An 18,995-nucleotide genomic window follows, 5' to 3' on the forward strand; every position below is an offset into this window, starting at 1 on the left:
TCAGCGCCCAAAATCAGGCCTGGAAGCGGGTTCAGGGTGCAAATGGTCCGATAAGCAAGAATTCAATCTCGAGGGAAAGGGTGCCGAGGACCCACCGTTCTCGCCGGTTCACTAATTCGGACCCTTCGGGTGCTAATGTTGAGCCGAATGCCACCAATTCCCCCCGAGTGCAATGTTGCCGTCCGGGATATCCGAAGGCTCCTACTTTCCCGAAGGGCCCGATACCCCGACACCAACCGTAGACCATAGGCCGCTTATCTGTAAATAGTAATCTTACAATTTCAAAATTTCTTTTTTGGCTACCCAAGAAAGGATGAAATGAAATCTTGACCGGCTACGCGTTCAACAATTTCTTGTAGAGATGAAGACGAAATGGCAACGGACTTTGCTAAAACAGTTGATGTCAAATTCTGTCAACGGTGCCGATCCAAAAGCCCATCGTATGTAAGTACCGGATTCCACGTGGTGGATCTATGGCTGTGGAGCACTGAAGCTTCATTACAGACCTATTTCCATTATTAGGGCACTTCGCTTCCTCCTTTGGGCCATTGCCCCCATTACTCGAGTTCCAGCCGAATATTTACCGGGCCAGAAAAACAAGGCTAGCTATCTTTGGACAGATCAAATTTACGTTTTAAAGCTTTATTATCAAGCTATGACAACCAATTAGGCCAAATTTTTGTTGATCACAACGGTAAATCCGGAACATAAGAAACGAGGAAACCTCGGGTTATCATTATCGCGAAGCTGATTTGGTCCTACTGGCCAGACTAATCTATTTTAAAAAGATCCAAAAACGGGTTATTTTCAGCGAGAGCAAGCTTTTCCATGTCCTAAGCAAGAATTAATTTCATCCTAATACTGGCACAAGCAACGAGAGGCTTTCCGTAGCGTCCAGTACGGGTATAACCTTGGCGAATGGCAATTCCAGGTCGGATTGAAGTGGCCATTGGCGATATGCTTTGAATTTTACGCTGTATCGAAAGATGTATCTTTAAATACATGCTGAGAACAAGGAACGTGGTGGGTTGGTCATTAATATTTGCTGTATTTCAGATCACAATACTTTTTCCAAGGCAGACGGTTGGTGGATGTCTTCGGGCGTACTTTTGGTATTCCGCGCTCAAGAGTAATAGGTCATTCAGGAATATCGTTAAATAAAACAACAAAGATACACATAATGAGCAAAGCTATTCAAGTCCTACTTTGAATCCAGTTTGAGTAGATGTAAAGACAGAAAATTTTTCAAAGAATCCAGTCTAAAATGATTAACTTTCGGCTCTTCAGACATGCGAGTGAAGAATATTAGAGATCAGAAAGAACAACGCACTTAGGTTACATAAGGTGTATCGCAGATTTGATTAGATTTGGATCCCTTCAGATTGCAGCTCTCGCCAATTGAGATTTCTTCCGATCAAGTATCGGTTGGATTTGGCCTATTTAAAGAAAGATAGTACTCACGGTAACCAAATCCATATGACATCAATTATGGATCAGACAGGATTTCCGTATCTGGGCCTTCCTACACAATGCGGCCGAACTCTCTCTCAAAGTTGCATGTCCTTTTTCGTATAAGACAGGCTGAAATCACATTAAGAAAGTCGCTAATACTAAAAGAGAATGAGACAAGATTAGTCCTGAAATGCATAATGAAAATCATGTCTATGATCCGTGTTTTAGCAAAGGAATAGAGTTTGAGAGAAATCAAGGATAATTTGACAGCGGTGGTATATGAAATTTTTGCAGGCGCCCAGGGAATGGAAACGATTAAATCACCGTTTCGCTAATTGGCAGCTGGAGAGGAAGAACAATACGATAAAGGGAGCAGACACTTTTTCGAAGAAAATCGAGGTCACCTGTTTCAGCTCATTGATGCAATGTGCTAGAATTTTGAGAAAGCGCATCTTGCGTAGAGTCTAGGCTGCTCATTTGACCTAACATGTACTTTTTACTCGAAAGACGCAACCTTTCTCAGCCTCTCCATGAGTTCTGGAACGAAAGCTAGGTTTACTTCACACAAAGGCTGGGTTATTATCAAGCAGTCAGATAATTTCGAAGACTGAAAAAGGCATATCAGGCATTTTCTGGCCACAATCTAAGTTGGACAATCCGTAGGGACTTCTTTGGTTTGGCAGTCTTTGGATTCTGACCTTGCTGCCTTACAGTTGATTCTTATATGGAGCCACATTAGCCGGAAGGCAGGTAGAACGGCGGAAGATTGCTTGTAAAACAAAACCACTTTTTGGTGCTTATTGAGGTATATAACAAAAATCGACTCTGAAAATGCTAGGTTGACAGCGTCATGCAACATGTCCATGATAAGAGTACACGTATCAAGCCGTGAGGATTCCGGGTTGATTAATAAAAAACAGTCGTTCAACGCCAAAAAGAAGCCCATTGGTCTAGAAAAATCAAGAAATCACATCTTGCGGAAAGTGTTGCCGGAAGCACTTCGGCGCTCCTTGGACCGGAACTCAGTCTTATCGTATTGAACCTCGGGCACCTTGGACCTCGACTTCGAAGCCGGCATGAAGCTAACTTCCTTCTCGCCAACAACACCGCTTTGACGCGCTGGTCGCTGCCTGGACTTCATATTCTGAGCACGGGAGCCGAATGATCGATCGCGAGCAGAGTTGGTCCGTGTTGAGGATGAGATTTGCATGCGAGGAGGAGCACGCTTGGTACGCTTGTAATCAGCTGATGAAATTTTTCCGGACTTCTTGGCGACCGGTCTCTCGGGTTCACTTTCAGAATCATCGTCACTAGATCCAGGAACGTCGTCCACGGCTTCTTCTTCGACTGCGGTAAGCCCACGTTCTTTACGTGCAGGCACATCCGGAACAGTGCTCGGGTTGATAGCACGGAACTCATGGGAAGTTTCATCAACCGCAAACTCTTCATCCTCGAACAGCTTGTTGAAACGCGAGTCTTTAAGAACACCCTTGCTAGTGGACCCAGCCTCGGTAACAGCGGCGTCGACCATCTCTTCATCGCCACCACGCTCCAGGACTTGCTTGGCTCTCCGACGCTCATTCTTCTCCTCGGCAAGAAGCAGCCTCTCGGCCAACTTCTTGTTGACCTTGACAGCGGCCTTCTTCTTGCCGCGAATGCGACTCTCGCGTTCTTTGTCAATCTTCTCCTTGACTCGCTTCGCACGCTCCTCTTCCCAGATATACGGATTAGTGATCAATCTGGCCTCCTCATACAAACGTTGAGCCACAAAGTAACCGTGCATGTATGGCCGTAGGAGGTTTGTGCGGCCAATGAGGTGCTCTAGATTGAGACTGCGAAGTTGTGGCACTGTCAAGAACTTGTAGTTGTCATAGACAGAACCGGCTTGCGCGCTGGTAAACGCATTCGGGTCGTTGGGGTCTTCGGCCATCTCCTCAACCAAGTTATCCAAGAAGGAGCACCATTTGGGGGCCGGACCGAGCTGAGGAATGAAGAAGGAGTGTTGTTGGCGGCCTTCGTTAGCAGTCAACAGCATTCCGCTGTCCTTGCACCAAGCGACCGAGTTGATATCCACAGCTGGTTCCACAGACGTCCACGGGCTACCATCACGAGGATCCCAAATCTTGATGATGCGCTTATCCGCAGACATAATCTTTGGCTCCAATGTCGCCTCACGGGTCGCCGATGACGGTTGGAGGAACTTGAGAGTGTGAATAGGGAAGCCGTATCCTTGATCCTTCTTAAGAAGAGGGACAGGAGAACGAAGATCGTAAAGATGAATGAGACCATTCGAGGAACCGGTGCCCAGAGTCAACCCCGAACGTTGAAACTCCAATGCCGTAATTTCAGATCGCGCCTCATCAGACCCAGTTTGTGCTGGTGGCAGGAGGATGCCCGCCCGACCCTTGGCTCTAGGATCCCAAAGCTCCACAGTACCAATGCTTGTGCCAAAGGCCATCAGGCCGTGGCTGTCTTCCGCGATGGCACCTGTGTTTACCGCGCCGGTGTTAATGCCACCCTGCAGCGTGCCGCCACCAGCGGAGGTAAAATCATCACCTCCAACATCAACTTCGAAAGACCGCATGTATCTTCCCATCTCCAAATTTAAACGGAACACTTCACCAAGGCCGTCTTGGTTAACACCAACTGCAGGGATCAGCGCTTCGGTCGACTGGCGGTCATAGATAAGATCACGGCCATATCTAGGAAGTCGAGTGGTGTAGTGGCATCCCTGCGGGGTGTGAAATTCAAGAGAACGGTCGGATTGGAGATGTAGGGATTTTGAGTAGTCGGAAGATAGAAGAAGAAAGGTTGTGTTGAGGGCTACTGTATGCCGAGCCCAGGAAAGAGACAGTTGTGGGAGGTAGTGAGTATGGATTTGGGGTTTGTAGGTTCCTAGCGAGGAATTAAGTCAGTTGAAGTACGGCAGAAAGACGAAATGATCCATACCAGTACTCATAACCCATTCACCATCGTCGCTGACTCGCACACATTGACTCGCTTCCTCGAACTCGAAGTCTTGTAAGAGCTCGACACGATTGGCATACTCCGGGTCATCTTTCAAGCTGCGCTTTCGCCGTCGAGCCAGCCACTCAGGTAAAGGCCGAGCAGTGTTTGATCCCGAGATGGTGTACACCGGTACCTCGGATTGGTTGGACAACTTCATGACGACAGGAAGCGACGAAGTTCCACGCTTGAGTCTCGACCGATAGAAAAAAAATGCACGGCGATAAAAAAAAGATAGCGATAGGGACCACGTGACGTGGCCGGTGCGGATCCCGATGATTGGCCCGAGCGTCACTCGAACTCCCCCGGAATTGCGCAGCGCGGCGCTGTTTTGCGTTTGCGACAAAAGTCGTCTTAGGTCGCGTCTTTTGCTACATTGGAGATGGCTATGCGAACCTTATGAGTCTGACCTTCCTGCTGTGCGTGTGTGGTCCTTGCCGTGGAAATTCTCACCACTGGAGATGACTCCTCGAAAACGCCTTGATCACCGTCTCGCTATTTGTGCATGCTTCCCGGGGCTGTCCGCGACAGTTGAACCATGGACTTTCCCGGATGCGCTACCACTAACATACATCTAATTGTAAGAATCCTCGCCCGATAAAAGGACCTGGATACTGATTGGGAGATAGGATGGCTTCTCCACGATCTATTGGAGAATCTACACAGAAGAGCCTGGCATTGCGAGCCATCCACCAGATGGTCCGGCTAATGGCTACACCATTTTAAAGCATCTTGGTCGTCTGAAAGAGCTAGAAGCTCGTTTGAGGAGTTTTAACTGTTTAGCGTCATGTCCCAGACGTCTCGGGCTCTGGGTTTTTTCCCCACCCCGACGTTCGAGAGCCTAGGGCCCTTGTACATCAAAGAAGGAGAAGTTGAAACGACCAAGATTCTTGTGGACAGTACCACTCTAAAAGGTATATAAAACCTTTTTCTACCGCTCCGAAAATTTCATCAAGAACATGCTAACATTCGGTACAGCATCAGCGTCGGGCAGTATCGCGTCACAGGATTTGATACAAGGCCTCTCCTCTGACAACCAGGGCCAGCAGGGAGGAGGCCATTCAACTAGCTCCCAGAGGTTCCAACAAAATCAGCCCTCAGCCCGCCGGTCCGACGGGTATAGCAATTCGGCTGCCATATATTCGTCTTTTATCTCTGCCGTGACAGGTTCACTGAGCCTTCTTTTAGTACGACAACATGGTGCTTTACCCCTAGGGTCTCGCACCTTATTCACACCAATCGATAAGATTGGATATGAAAGCCCCCGGATTGACAACGAAAGTGTGCTTTCTACGTCCTACTTGACAACACTGAATGTTCAGCTACACGCAACTGGAACTTTGACAGTCTTCCCAACCACTGTTTCCCAAGTCGGCATCACACGGCTATGCAGTCCCCGCGATGATATTTCCGATGTATTGCGGGTTCAGCCAGGAACTGACCTCTGGCTATGTCCCAACGGGGCCATCTCGAGACTTGTCACTGCCAATATCGAATCTCCAACTGTCCCTTCCCCGGGATTTTCGACCTCTGGAGATTTAGCAGCCAAAAGAATGCAATGGAAATTGGATGTCCTGCGATGGCTAGCAAACTTTGGCTTACATATTGAGTCTATTGATGAGGAACCTTGGGTTGAAGTCGAGGTTTGGGAGCCCTTTTTCGCACGCCTAGCTGGAGAGGCATGGCGGCAAAGTGATGAACCACAGTCTGTCCTTCCATTGAAGCGTATGCTTTGGCCTGCGCGATTCTGTTTTAAGCGATATGGTTCATCGATTCAATCTTCTTCGCTCGAAAATGCGCTTGGTGATCCGCTGAAATTTGCAGAGAGCTGGTCATCCAACGTCAGCTCTCTAGCTGAGTCTAATCATGATACCCGAGGCGTTCCTGTTTTGGAAGAGCCTCAACCAAAAGACAATGACATGTCGTCTCCTAAGTTTGACAGCTTGGAAAACTTCGAGAGTTTATCCCGAATGGCGCAGTATCCTGACCTCCAGAATACTAACCTTGTCTATCCAACTCCACCAGACGGGGCCACTTCCATGACAATGAACAACCTTGTACCTTCAGATGCCTATCCTGAGGACCCGGACTTCAATCTATCTCCAGCCATTCTGGCCGAACAGAAATCTCTTCCAAACCTTGAGCTAGCTGTTGGCACAGGTCGATATGATGCTAGCGATGACGAAGATCTATTTGGAGAGATGAATGACAAAGACTTTGGATCCAAAGGGATCACTGATGCCGACTTCAGCTTTTTTGATGATCCGACTTTGGATGATATGCTTGATGACACCCCCGCCAATCATATCCAGGAACCCGCCAAAGCTCCCTTGAGTTCAAACATGGATGAGCAGGCGGATTCCGGTGATCTAGACCTATCCGAAAGCACTCCTTTAGGGCTGACATCAGTTGATGATATTGTTAAAGAAGAGACACCTTCATCTCAGACTCCTAAGATTTTGGCCAATGTCACTGAGGAGCAAATGCAGACCCAAGACACACTCCAATTATCCTCAGATCCATCCATTCAAACAGTCAGTCCTCCATTGAGCCCCGTGGAAATCAAGAAGATCCTTTTTTCGGGGTCTCAGAGGCAGAAAGATGAGCACTTTGGACAAGTTGGCAGCCACCAGGGACACTACCATCCTGTTACTTTCGAAAAGAAAGTGGTCGATTGGGATCAGAAATATGGGTCTCAGGGCAAATTCTGGTTCTCGGATCGCCCTACTGGAAACCCCACCGATGATACCTCCAGCTTCATCCCCACCATCGGGGTTCCCAATCGAGGCCGTACCCGTGGTTCTGCGCCGATCTTCACACCATCTGCCCTCCCAAATCCGTCGGCAGTGGCAGCTGGCAGCTGTGAGCGATCGTCGTCAGTTTCGAGTAGCGGCAGTAGTGATGCCAGCGATGACGCTCATTTAGAGCAATCCTCCACATCAATTTCACTTCCTACGTTGAAGAGAAAACGGGTTTTTTCAGAAAGTGATATCCAATCGGCTACATCTCCAGCTAAGTCTTCTATCGCAGTCGAAGGGAGTGCCGGACTGAAAATCGAGAACACAACCTTTCTGGGAAATTTTTTCGCCAATTTCTCTGACTGGAGTTTCACTGGTTACTTTTCTGCGTTGCAGATTCAACAGCTTCCGGTTCTCTTCCGGCGAGAAGACCAGATTTCAATAGCCCAGCTCCTAGTTGATCAAATCACTCAGTCCTCTTTAGATCATTCTTTGGGCGGGCAGATCAAATTGTTTGGACTAGAGACTGAAAATCTGACCTTGCAGAATTGCTTTGACGATGCAACCTTCTTGGGAGATATTTCGAAGCTCGATCTCAGGGGGTATACCACACTATACGAAGACACAACAAGTTCACTGCAACAGACCAAAGATTGCACCGGAAGAGGTCTGATTTCAAAAGTGTCGGCGCCCCACCTCCGCGTTCGCCGTGGAAAGGAGTACTTGGAAGCGCTTCCTCCAGCTGTGTCATTCTGGGAAACATTTGGTCTTGAGCCTGCTCATGGCTCTAAAGACATTTCAGCATACTGCATCCACCCCCCATCCGCAGTGGATGCTGCAGATTCATTTCTGAATCGATTTGGAATTCTATACCAGAGTTGCAATCTTGGAAAACATACCCGCGGTGACAAATCAACGTCATTTACCAAAGGGCTACGATCTTGGAATTCTGAGTCTACCGGCTATACCTCTATGATGCAATCTCTCAAGGGGATTTGCGAGGAATTAGCCAACGCATTATCCCAGTCCGCATCCACTACAGATAACTGCGTTGTCTATATTATTAACCCGTTTCCTCATGCGGCTGCGCTTGCTGATATTTGCGTAGCTTTTTGGTGCTTGTTTAAAGAATTGGCTGCCAGTTCCGAACGTGGACAATCGAAAGAAGTAAAGGAAGTTGCTTTGCAGATTATTCCAATGGATTTCATCATTTCTGGAGAGTCAATGGTTGTCCCTGCTCAGACGGACTACCTCAACCTGGCTCTGGAAGTGTATCACCGATGTCGTCCCAAGGATGAAAATTCCGACCCGCTGTTTTGTGCCCCGGCGATTCTCTTGGCCGATCCCCTTCCAAAGAGTATCAGCTTCCGATTAAATGCGGAGAAAGGATGTCCGCTACAGGACGGTCGGACTCTACATATTGCATGCTCCAAAAGCTCGGATCAACGATGGATATCTGCCGCCTGGTCCGATGGAACAGGCAATCTTCAGACTAGTCTGTCTTACTGTCTACGGTATCGCCATAGAGGTACCATCAGAACAATTACCGAGGTTCGCAACGAGATTTGGGCTACAACAAAACGTATCATGGAAAAGTTCCAGGCCAGATGGAAGGTTGTTCTGGTGAACACAGATCCGATCGATCTCGATGAGGTTGAATGTAAGTACATGGTGAAATTAATTGGGCCCAAAGATGATATCTCTAACTATGGACAGGCTGGAATAATCTGGCAGAGCAACAAAACAAGATCCGGCCGGGGTCGCTGGAACTAAATATTGTGACTGTTAACTGCATTCCCGATCTGATACTCCAGTCTTTGGCCTCCCCAATGGCTGCCAGCGTCCTCAATCCCCACTTTTCATCCACACCCGTTTCAACACCAAACCCAAGTGCCAGCGTCGCCTCTCCCGAACAATCCGGTAACGCTCCCACGCCAAGTGCAGTATATAATGCGTCGACACCAACCGAGCCCTCCCTTGAGCCGGACTCAGATGTTGTTCTTGTTGATGTTTGCGATGAGTCATGGACAGTCATCCTATCACATCGCCTGAGCATCTCTCCGCATATTACGGAACTCCGCCCTGCGCTGAGCAGTGGGTATCTTCTTCGGCGTAAAGGTGCGGCCGACAGCGATGGTGTTTTCACTATGAACGCCAACCTCATATATACACAGCGCCCATCCTCGTCTCCTGAAAGCGTTCTCAAAGAAATTCTAGGAATGTATCGAGATCTAGCTTGTCTTGCTCGCGCAAAAGGAATCCGCAGCGTTCAGGCCAATACATTACCCTGGCATATCGCAACGGCTCTGCGAGCCCAGGAGCTCTTGAGCTATGTCTTCTGAAGAAAGTTCATACTGAAGAATGTTCATAAAGTTGTTTGTTTTTCCCTTGTTTCATTCCTTCTTGGCGGCGTTCAGGTTTTCATGTTTCTATCCAAAAGGACCTTTGGATGCATTGTATAGGATCATTGTTTATGTCTAGGATTCGTGGGGATACCATTGGTGGCATGAATTTGATTTGGGGGAGTCGCATGGCATATTGTACTTTGCATTCTCACATTCTTTGTTCCTTTCGACTCGCATGTTTTATTGTCTACACATTATTTGCCATCATCATTTGCTACAACTATCTTATTTTTTCGTATCTCAGGTAGGTCTACGGATGTACTTGGCTCGCATTGTTGGATTTTGTTCGAGTTTTAGATTTTTTTCTCATCGACCTTACCATTGGAAGGTGTCTTGAATAGTACATATAAATGGACTCCAGCAGCCAGATAGTGCATATCATTGTTTGATTCTGGGTTCTTTCGCTAAATATAGATACTTTGGTGGTCTACCACGGTTTACAGAGAGATTTTTAGTCTTTGGGTCTCACTTTATATTATCAATGGCATGGCATATCTGTTCAGCCAACCGGTTTCATTCGTCAATTCAAATCATATATTCCATCATTTAAACAGGTCAACCATGTTCATGGAAAAAGGTATGAATAGTACATATGGGGGAAAAATAAGACATAGAAGTAAGGATCAAAACAACGCCATCAACTCCTGGAAGAATATCGGGCTGACATGGAACATGTTTGGCCAATGCGCGCAGGTTCGTACAAAATAGGGCATAAATATTTCATTCACACAAACAGGGTATTTGTGTTAAAGTGTTCGTCACGGCAATTGAGTAGAGGTGCGGATGCAGGTAGGGTATCGTGTGAAGGTCGTTTGCAGAGGTATTATGTTATGCATGTTGGAAAAAGGCAAAGGCGGCAAGGCGTAGTGCGTCGTGCTAGGTTTCGTTTACCTCGCCAGGTATCTCGATCAGTGGATGCCACTCATTATCCATCCCCGCCATTTTCTTCGTCGTCACGCCTCTGGCCGAACAAGCCAAGATGCTTGTGAGAGGCAAAGACAGCGACTCCTGCTGCCACAAGGAGAATGAAAAGAATAATAATGATGATGGCAATCACAATATTGCGCTTCACCATCTTGAATGACAATGCCCTCGGTGAGTTCTGCGATTGGCTTTCGGATGGCCAAGGCGTTCAGAAGGATGGGTATTGTGGTGAGTCTTATGGCTCTTAAATTGATTGACTTAGATGGCAAGTCAGATGGATGTGAGTGAGATCTGACAATGAAATAAGGGTAGAAAAAAGGCTGGCAGAATCTCTTGTCTGTTGCGATGCCCAATTCTTTGCTGGGCTGAATGGGCTGTAGACTTTGAAGTATGCAACGTGGGTAGGTTTCAACCCTCCCTTACTCCAGAAAATGTCCAGAGGAGATAGAAAAAGGTAAGAAGTTAGCAGCCACAAGTGCACTGCACAATGATACTAAAGAAGAAAAAAATAGCATCCGTCGGAATGTGAATGGGGGTTTTAAAGAAAATCTAATACTCCCAGCCATGTGTATTTCGCGATCGGGGGCTGGGGATGGACTGCGTGGGGCGCGGTCAATTGCGTGGGACGCTAACCCGCTTTGGGGCTCCGTTAAGGCCTTCCGTTCAACGTGGCCGGTCGGCGGGAAACCCCCTGTTTCAATTGGAGCCTAGCCCAGGACATCGTCTTCTCGCTCCATATTCCTGAAACATAGGCATTGTCGGTAAATTAGCACTAGACAGAATATTTGCAAGGCTCTTTTCTGTTATCGTAAGCCAAAAGTTCTGGCGATGCTGATGCAACGATACTTAGCGAACGTCGGTCGAAGTCTAGTACTTTGTCCGGGATTCAGGAACAACTAGACAGCCATGTTAAGTCACATAAGAGTGCAAGATAGATACACCACTAGATACCACGTATTCCTACAATGCAGTTGTCTTATATGACCTGTCAATCTGGGTTTTATCTCAAGAGGTAGGAGAGCAGAATTTGATGAAGACGAATTTGGAGAAATGAATGGATGTGGTCAGAATGACAGATATATAAGGGCGTATGCAGGTAGCCAATGGATGGCCAGTAAACAATTGGAAGTAAAGCAAGCAATAACAAAATTTCACAACACATAAAGACCTCATTACATTCTTCGCCCAAATGAAATCGCATAGGCGTACGCTAAATATCCCGCAGTACATTTCATTGAGTCTTAGACCCTAGATCTCCTCCAGACCTTTAAAGGCATTGGCCCAGGGCTCAGATTAGTGGTCTCTCGAACGGGAGGGTCCCAGTCCGGCGATGGTAAGGCAAAATCGAAACGGTGGACTAACGACGCGACTAGAACTGTTTGCTCCAAGTAGCTAATATTGCGACCGATACAACCTCTTGCACCAGTGCTGAATGGGACAAAATAGGGCTGCAGAGCCTTTCCATCTTCACCCAACCAACGCTCTGGCTTGTATGCATCATGGTCCCTGAAGATTGATTCTTGATGATGGATCACGTAGGCTGACATACTGACCGAGGTGTCTCCAGAGATATAGTCATCAAGAATAGAGGTACCCTCGAGAGGGGTGCGACGTGGAAGGCCAAAAATCACTGGTGGAAGCATGCGCAAACTTTCGTCGATACAGGCGCGGAGATATGGTAAGTGCTTCACTTTCCCATAGGGAGCAACAATATCGTCCTCATCAAGGGTCTGGTCAAGCTCTTCGCGGAGCTTTTGCATGCAGTGTGGGTTTTTCAAAAGAAAGAAAAGAGAGTTGCGAAGAGAGATCGCTGTCGTATCGTGGCCGGCATTCATCATAATGTTAATCTCTGCGACAATCTCACCCCATTCCAAGTTGTGTGGAGATCCATGTTTATCCTCCATCATGGCACTGAAGAAGTCGTCAAGCTTTTCTCCAGCCAAGTACCGCTTCAGACGAGTCGTTGCACGGTTGTAAACTATCCCGCCCCAATCATCATCCAACTTCCACATTCGACAATACTCGGAAGAAATCGACTTGCTGACTCTTTTCAAGGTCTTGAACCAGTCGTAAGCCCACACCAGCTGGTACGAGACTCGACCAGTGGCTGCATGGCATTCTCGGAATGAAACCTCCTTGACGGTACCGTCTTTGCTTTCAGAAGGGACCTTATCAGATCCTTCGTTGAGGAAACCCAGATCTTCACTGAGTCCAATGTTTGCAATTGCTGTCGAGGCAAATAGGACCGTCCAGTTCCTATAGTCAACTGTAAGGTCTTGCTTCTTAGGCACATGACTTGGCGGAAGAGGATCCGTGCATCGAGCATCGAAGGCCTTGATAAGTTTGCCAGTAACGTCGGCGACCTTGAACTCCCATTCCTCTAAATTCTTCAATGCATAGGCACTAGACAATATTTTTCTCTTCCTGGCATGATCGCTTTTGTCCACAACATCGGCGAGGTGAGAATGAGTTCCTGCAGTCTCGGAATAGAACCTGTCCTTGATGCAGGAGGTGCCATGACCGTAAATATCCTTGATAGCTCGTGGGTCTGCGTAAGATAGGGCATTTGGACCGATGCGTAGAACAGGATGCTTTTTATGAGCTTCAAAGAGATTCCGGGATCTGAAGCCTTTGTGCGACTCATAGAGGAAAGGTAAATCGGATATACCAGACAAGAAGTAAAAGTTGGGATACTTTCTCAGGCCTTTTGCATCATAGAAATAGACAATGACAGGCTTTACGATAAAGTAGCCTAGTACGAATAATGCCAACGCGAAAGCGTACATTTTATTTGATCATGTATATTCGAATGTAAAAGAGCCATTCTTGCAGTCGCACCTCGATACTTAATCTTCATCAGAATGTTGATATTCATCAAATGACGAGGCCATTATTGGTTCATGCGGGGTAACGCAGCAATAATCGCCGAATTTCGAACAATGAGGTTAGTGTAACGAAAATTTTTTGACAACGAAGGGACCGGCGCATCAAATTGAAAATCCTCCACAGTTGAACTAATCACATTTTGCTCTTAAGATTTCTATTTTGGAAAATCAACGAGGCTTGATCAATATTTATCGGTTATGAACGTCCTTGGTTACCGTTTCAGTGATCATTCTCGGTAGTAGAACTCAGCTTGGTTTGTACATTGGCATATTCTTATGTTGAGGGCTAGCTCGGAATAATGTATGTCTTTCAAATAGGTGATCTACATTAGAAAAAAAGAAAATTTAAATCCAAACAAAAGTTATCGGCAGTTGATGATTCAGTTGGAGTGCCAACGATGCATTCAAAACGTGCTCAATCCGGCTTGGTGTTCTCCGCAGAGTCCGAAATTGGAGCAACTCGGCGAACTGGTTACTAAATAGGATTAGTCTGTGGGAACCCTGCTCGAATACATAGTTTCATCACCGGGATTTTGCTCAGCAGTACAGCAATATTCTTAGGTATAAATCTCATAGCTATTGCAGGGCCAGAACGTGCAAATTCTTCCGCTTATCTACAGCCCGCATCGGCATGGGGCCCATGAGGTGTACTCGGCGATGGAAAGCAGATGAATATGTACCTGAAATGGATAATCCTAGTGTATACCACGTTTAGCCGAGGAGGTGTATGTTTTCAACTCCTGAACTCTTGAAAATAATACCAAGCACTGAGATAGAACAGGGGGAGAGATTAAAAGGAAAGAGGAAAGAAATAGAACCACATGTTCCTTAATGCAAGGAAATGTCACATGACCACATTAATTGTTTTACTAAACTCGAATCATTGTTTTTTGATGCTGTGATTCAAAAATCACCCTCTATTATATTGACGCCTTAGTGGCTGCCCTAATGCAGTGCATAGTTGCCATATGAGCCCAACCCTAGACGACTATGCAACTTGCTATATATGTTCGAACCACAGTATAAAACTTAAATAGACTTGTCTTCAGTCTCGAACAAAGAAGCTTTTCTTCATTCAGACTTTATTCATTGACTTAAAAAAGTGCAACGAAGTATGGATTATGTACTTCAAGTCTTCAGAATTGCTCCGCCCCTGACCTCTGGACCCCAGGGCCCAAATGAGACTGTATTTGAGTAAATCTGGGCAAGCTGGGCACACAATTTGAATCGCTTATGCCCTCAAATAGATCACTCTCTGAAGAGTCTTCCTTTTTGTTATTGATTTATACGTAGCCTCTGTTCATATAATGAAGTTAGGTTAAATAGTTGCTAAGTGCGTACGATCAGCTCTTTGGAATAATTAAACTCAATTCGACAGCCAAGCATTTTCCTTCTCATTTGAATCGGATGCGGGAAGATCGGGCACTTCGATAGCACTAATTTGCGGTTCAACTATTATTCTACGGCTGCTGCTAGCGTCTATGTCCGTTGCTCTCGGCGCAAAATCCCACTCAATCACCAAACGTCGATAAATAACTCCGAGCGAGACTATGTTAAGGCTATATATATATCAGGTTAAAGAGACGTGGGCGACGGCAGAGCAGTAAAATGATGACATTGTATGCTTTGCCTGGATTCGCTCTCGAGAGTGAATAACTAAGCATATATTTTTTGCAATTCAATGCTTCGATTAAGAAAGGGCGGAGAAATGGCAGTATTATCATTAAAGAATGCCTTTCTAATCGCTTTTCTAGCGTTATCTAAGAGTACTGCGCAATATAGTACTTTCAAGGGGCATAACGACTGTGTCATATAATAGTATCTCGAATTATTGAGTTCGCAGAATTTATGAACCATTTGGGACGTGCAAAACAACCCTTGTCGAGGGCTATTCTATGACAGTTTGAAACGCAGTTCATGAAAAAAATAATCGGAGTTATCTCGGTATAGTGCCATCGCTAGTGAATTTTAGTGACCTTGAATGAGTTATGTCAGTCAACAGAATCCGTGTGCAACCCCTGTTCTCCGGATCCATTCGGTGCTTACCAAGAAATCCATTGAAAGCCATGGCTTTATTCTCCGCACACCAAAAGGATCGTCGGTCTCCTTTTATCCAGCTACGGCCATCCCTATCGCGAATGGTAGTTCATCCGAAAGTTCACTAAGGGGCAGTGGATCCCGGTTCATGGCGATCTTAACGCAAAGGGCGCGGGCTCCTGATCGCCTGGGGGCTGGGTACACAAACAGGGCGAAGTGGAGGCTCACCAGTGCTCTAGTGATCATGGCGTCTCTACAATCCATGCTAATCTAAGACTAATTGAGAGCGTGTACTCTGTCCGGAAAATCGGAAGAATGCCATATGTGGTCCCGAGTCTGCGGGAACCGTGCGCGCGACGGCATCGCCGGGTGAGCGGAGAAGAGAGAGACGGGACAACCTGGCGATCGACATCATGACACGACGGATAACGCCTCGGGTATGATGTTATGATCCCGCGAAGTTATTTCTGCTGTCATGAGAGCACTGCGGAGTCATGGGGCGCCAGTGGGCGGGAATAGTCCCCATGAGACTGAAATTAGAGTCGTTATTAGGGCAAAAGCAGTGCTAGGCTTTTGGAGCTATGGAAATGTTTAAGTTCGATACACATGGGGAGTAGAGATCTTGATGCCAGTTTCTCAGCCACTCCGGTATTTCTGGCACTATTGAAATTTTGTAACCAGCTACCGCATCCTTTGAGGAGCCGCCTTGGGGGTTTGGACGGGAATGACAGGGACTAACCATGGTCCCGGGTAAACAGACGGGTGGTTGCCAATGTTCGCTTTTAGCGAGGGGGGCCATGGAGTCGAGCTAACGCTGCTAGTTGCCCCAAATGTCCTGCAGCGCCTGGGCAAAGGGGTTCCCGGGATCCAGGGCCTACGACGCCCGGCCTCGATCTCGGATTACGCTAACCAGGTTGGCTAGACTGCGAACTCGTTAGTTAATTGATCCTGTTCAAGGTCTTGAAGACTTACCACATCTTGAGGACCCATGGCTACGCTCTTATTGCGAAACGCAGACAAGATAGCCCGAATATTGCCTCAGAAGAGCTGCTTAACACGAAACACACTGCTGAAGCTCTAAATGCGGTTCGTCGAGGATTTGCCAATCATAGCAATGGGAAAAATTATCCATGGACTCGGCCTGGACTCGGCCAACCGGGTTCCATGGATGGGATACGGTATGGAAATGACAGCCGTGCTCGTGAGCGGCACCACAGACGCTAAGTCTCCACTTCAAGAGTCCACGTACACCGGGACTTCGATTCCTAGGTTCTGATGCCATTGGTAGTTCTAGTAGTGTACGGCAGCACAGCGCTCGAACAGGCCCGCGCATATCCTCCCCTGGTGGATCGAGAACGGACTAGCATGCGCGCCTCGTGGTTCATCTATGTCCAATGCCAAATTTCATGATGCTTCGAATCTCCACCTTGAGTCAAGATTTTCCCCTAAGCAACGCGACAAAGACCGCGGTCGATCTGATAGGCTTGCTACTTTGGCCACCCGATCGTCGACCGTGACAATTCTCCGCAGTTTCCACGCCTTCCCGCGACTGTCAAACTCTCTCGGGGCATTTGCCTGTGTCGTCGATGAAAATGGAGCCTGTAAATGCTTCATAGATGACTGATTGACGATGGCAACTTGTTCCGTAGTGTACTGGTGTTCAAAGTTCCCGCTGGGTTCCAATAGCGCTAGTCTTGTCCCTAAGCTTCTGTTCGATAGCCCCTCCGTGGCTGCTCGACAATTTGGATACTGGGGTCTATGCACATCAACTAATCCGTTTCCGTATTCCCCCAATCCACTAGATCATTTTAATTCTCTTTCAGTTGCCCGAAGAGGGTCGGTCAAGCCTGACCCCACGATTGTGGTTCTCTTCCATACCCCCGGAAGTCAGATATTAAAAAGAAGTGGCCCTGGCTCGGTCTCTGATCTCCTTCCTCCACCTAAATTTCAGTTCCACTTTCCAGGCACCATCGGGTCCTCTGCAGACTCTTGATCATAATCAAGAAAACACCACAGTCTTTACCGTTCTATATACAATAATGACAACTCTCTCAACATCACGTGGGCGCTCGGCTCTCGCTGTGAGCGCCGTCTTCACATCTTTGGCGACATTGATTGTTCTCGTTCGCGTGTATACAAGAGCAGTAATAGTGAAGCAGATGGGATCCGATGACTATACAATCCTAGTCTCCTTGGTAGGGTGCCTTAACGAATCTTGCATTATCGATAGAGACTGACTCTCGGTCGCACACAATAGGCCTTCTCCTGGGGATTCTTTGGATTGTTTGTTGGTGGTAAGTAGCATCTACTTCGATCGACGCCTTTCTGTTGGAACTATCTAATGCCATGGCAGAGGTCTACCACGGCATGGGTGAACACTACGCAATCATCCCACACGCTGTGTATGTCACGCAGATGATTGTAAGTCGCAAGTACTGGGTAGAGATTTGTATATTTGGAAGTTTTAGTAGCTAACAAATATGTTGCTCTATCATAGTGCTTCTGGGCATCGGTACCGATCTACCAAACGAGTCTCATCAGCACCAAAATGTCAATTCTATTGCAATATCGTCGAGTTTTCTCAACGCCACGAATGCGCCTAGCCTGTATGCTTCTCATTGGCTTCCTCGGTGTCTATGGAACCTGGACCGTCATCAGTGCCTGGGCCAATTGTGTTCCTCTCGCCAAGTTCTGGGACCCAAGCAGACCTGGTTTTTGTTTCGATAAAAAGGCACTCTGGTTCTCAAACTCGGCTATTCACATTCTCACCGATCTTTTGATCCTGATCTACCCTATGCCCGTGCTTAGGTCCTTGCACTTGCCAACCAGACAGAAATTTGCGCTCATGGGTGTTTTTGCGCTTGGTGGATTGTATGGTTTTCTTATGAATTTCCCATTCCTCGTCAATCAGATACTAATCCTTCGCTGTAGTGTGATGATCACGAGCATTCTTCGATTAAAGAGTCTCATGGTGATTTCTAACTCCGATGATCCGACTTGTAAGTGATTCGCGGCCAAGCCTTATCGGTTCATCTCAACAATGATCTCTCTTCTAACATTTTCTCACAGACGACAATGTCGGCGCCGCCTCCTGGTCTGCCGTGGAGTGTAATGTCGCAATCATTTGCGCCTCCCTGCCCAGCACTCGTGCGTTCCTCTCTCGACTGCTTCCCCACGTTTTCTCCACCGGCAGCAACGGCTATCGCAGCAAGACAACTAGGCCCTCACGCACCGGCCGCAGTGCCATTACCGGCACAAACACCCAAGTGCAAGCGTCTGTGATTGGTGGTCACGATCCTAGCAGAGCTTACGATCTGGATGACCTCTCGCCAACAGGCTCCCTCCACAGCTTTGAGAAGGATCAAGAGGCAAAATCTGGGTTCACCGGTATCAAGGTTACGACTTTTGTCACACAGGAGTCCACTTCACACCTTGTCTCTCAGAATGATGAGACGGGGAGTACGAAGGACCTTGTCCAAAAGCACAGCTTTTGATGCACCTTTACGATTTCGATGTCTTCGTTCTTTTTATGGTCGATCTTTCATTAT

The 18,995-nt window shown here is 47.1% G+C and overlaps 5 protein-coding genes across 5 annotated transcripts; 3 read left to right on the forward strand and 2 right to left on the reverse strand.

Annotated features, from left to right (window-relative positions):
• Positions 1-2,419: 2,419 nt before the first annotated feature.
• On the reverse strand, positions 2,420-4,618 carry N7462_010640 (WD repeat NOL10/ENP2 family protein; the record flags this gene model as incomplete). The annotated part of the gene is made up of 2 exons (XM_057082354.1): positions 2,420-4,347; positions 4,402-4,618. 2 exons carry the CDS (start codon positions 4,616-4,618, stop codon positions 2,420-2,422), a joined length of 2,145 nt encoding a protein of 714 aa, XP_056929394.1.
• A 627-nt stretch (positions 4,619-5,245) lies between these two features.
• On the forward strand, positions 5,246-9,538 carry N7462_010641 (uncharacterized protein; the record flags this gene model as incomplete). The annotated part of the gene is made up of 3 exons (XM_057082355.1): positions 5,246-5,372; positions 5,437-8,856; positions 8,913-9,538. The coding sequence occupies 3 exons, from the start codon at positions 5,246-5,248 to the stop codon at positions 9,536-9,538; spliced, it is 4,173 nt and encodes a 1,390-aa protein (XP_056929395.1).
• A 1,109-nt stretch (positions 9,539-10,647) lies between these two features.
• Positions 10,648-11,236, forward strand: N7462_010642 (uncharacterized protein; the record flags this gene model as incomplete). Its single annotated transcript, XM_057082356.1, has 2 exons — positions 10,648-10,753; positions 11,088-11,236. The coding sequence occupies 2 exons, from the start codon at positions 10,648-10,650 to the stop codon at positions 11,234-11,236; spliced, it is 255 nt and encodes an 84-aa protein (XP_056929396.1).
• Positions 11,237-11,766: 530 nt separating this feature from the next.
• On the reverse strand, positions 11,767-13,311 carry N7462_010643 (cytochrome P450; the record flags this gene model as incomplete). The annotated part of the gene is made up of 1 exon (XM_057082357.1): positions 11,767-13,311. The coding sequence occupies one exon, from the start codon at positions 13,309-13,311 to the stop codon at positions 11,767-11,769; it is 1,545 nt and encodes a 514-aa protein (XP_056929397.1).
• Positions 13,312-17,486: 4,175 nt separating this feature from the next.
• On the forward strand, positions 17,487-18,941 carry N7462_010644 (putative integral membrane protein; the record flags this gene model as incomplete). The annotated part of the gene is made up of 6 exons (XM_057082358.1): positions 17,487-17,642; positions 17,705-17,741; positions 17,801-17,868; positions 17,945-18,318; positions 18,379-18,446; positions 18,517-18,941. 6 exons carry the CDS (start codon positions 17,487-17,489, stop codon positions 18,939-18,941), a joined length of 1,128 nt encoding a protein of 375 aa, XP_056929398.1.
• Positions 18,942-18,995: the final 54 nt, after the last annotated feature.

This window comes from Penicillium macrosclerotiorum (assembly GCF_028827735.1).
Source record: "Penicillium macrosclerotiorum strain IBT 26536 chromosome Unknown utg000010l_segment0_segment0, whole genome shotgun sequence".
Taxonomy (NCBI): Eukaryota; Fungi; Ascomycota; class Eurotiomycetes; order Eurotiales; family Aspergillaceae; genus Penicillium; species Penicillium macrosclerotiorum.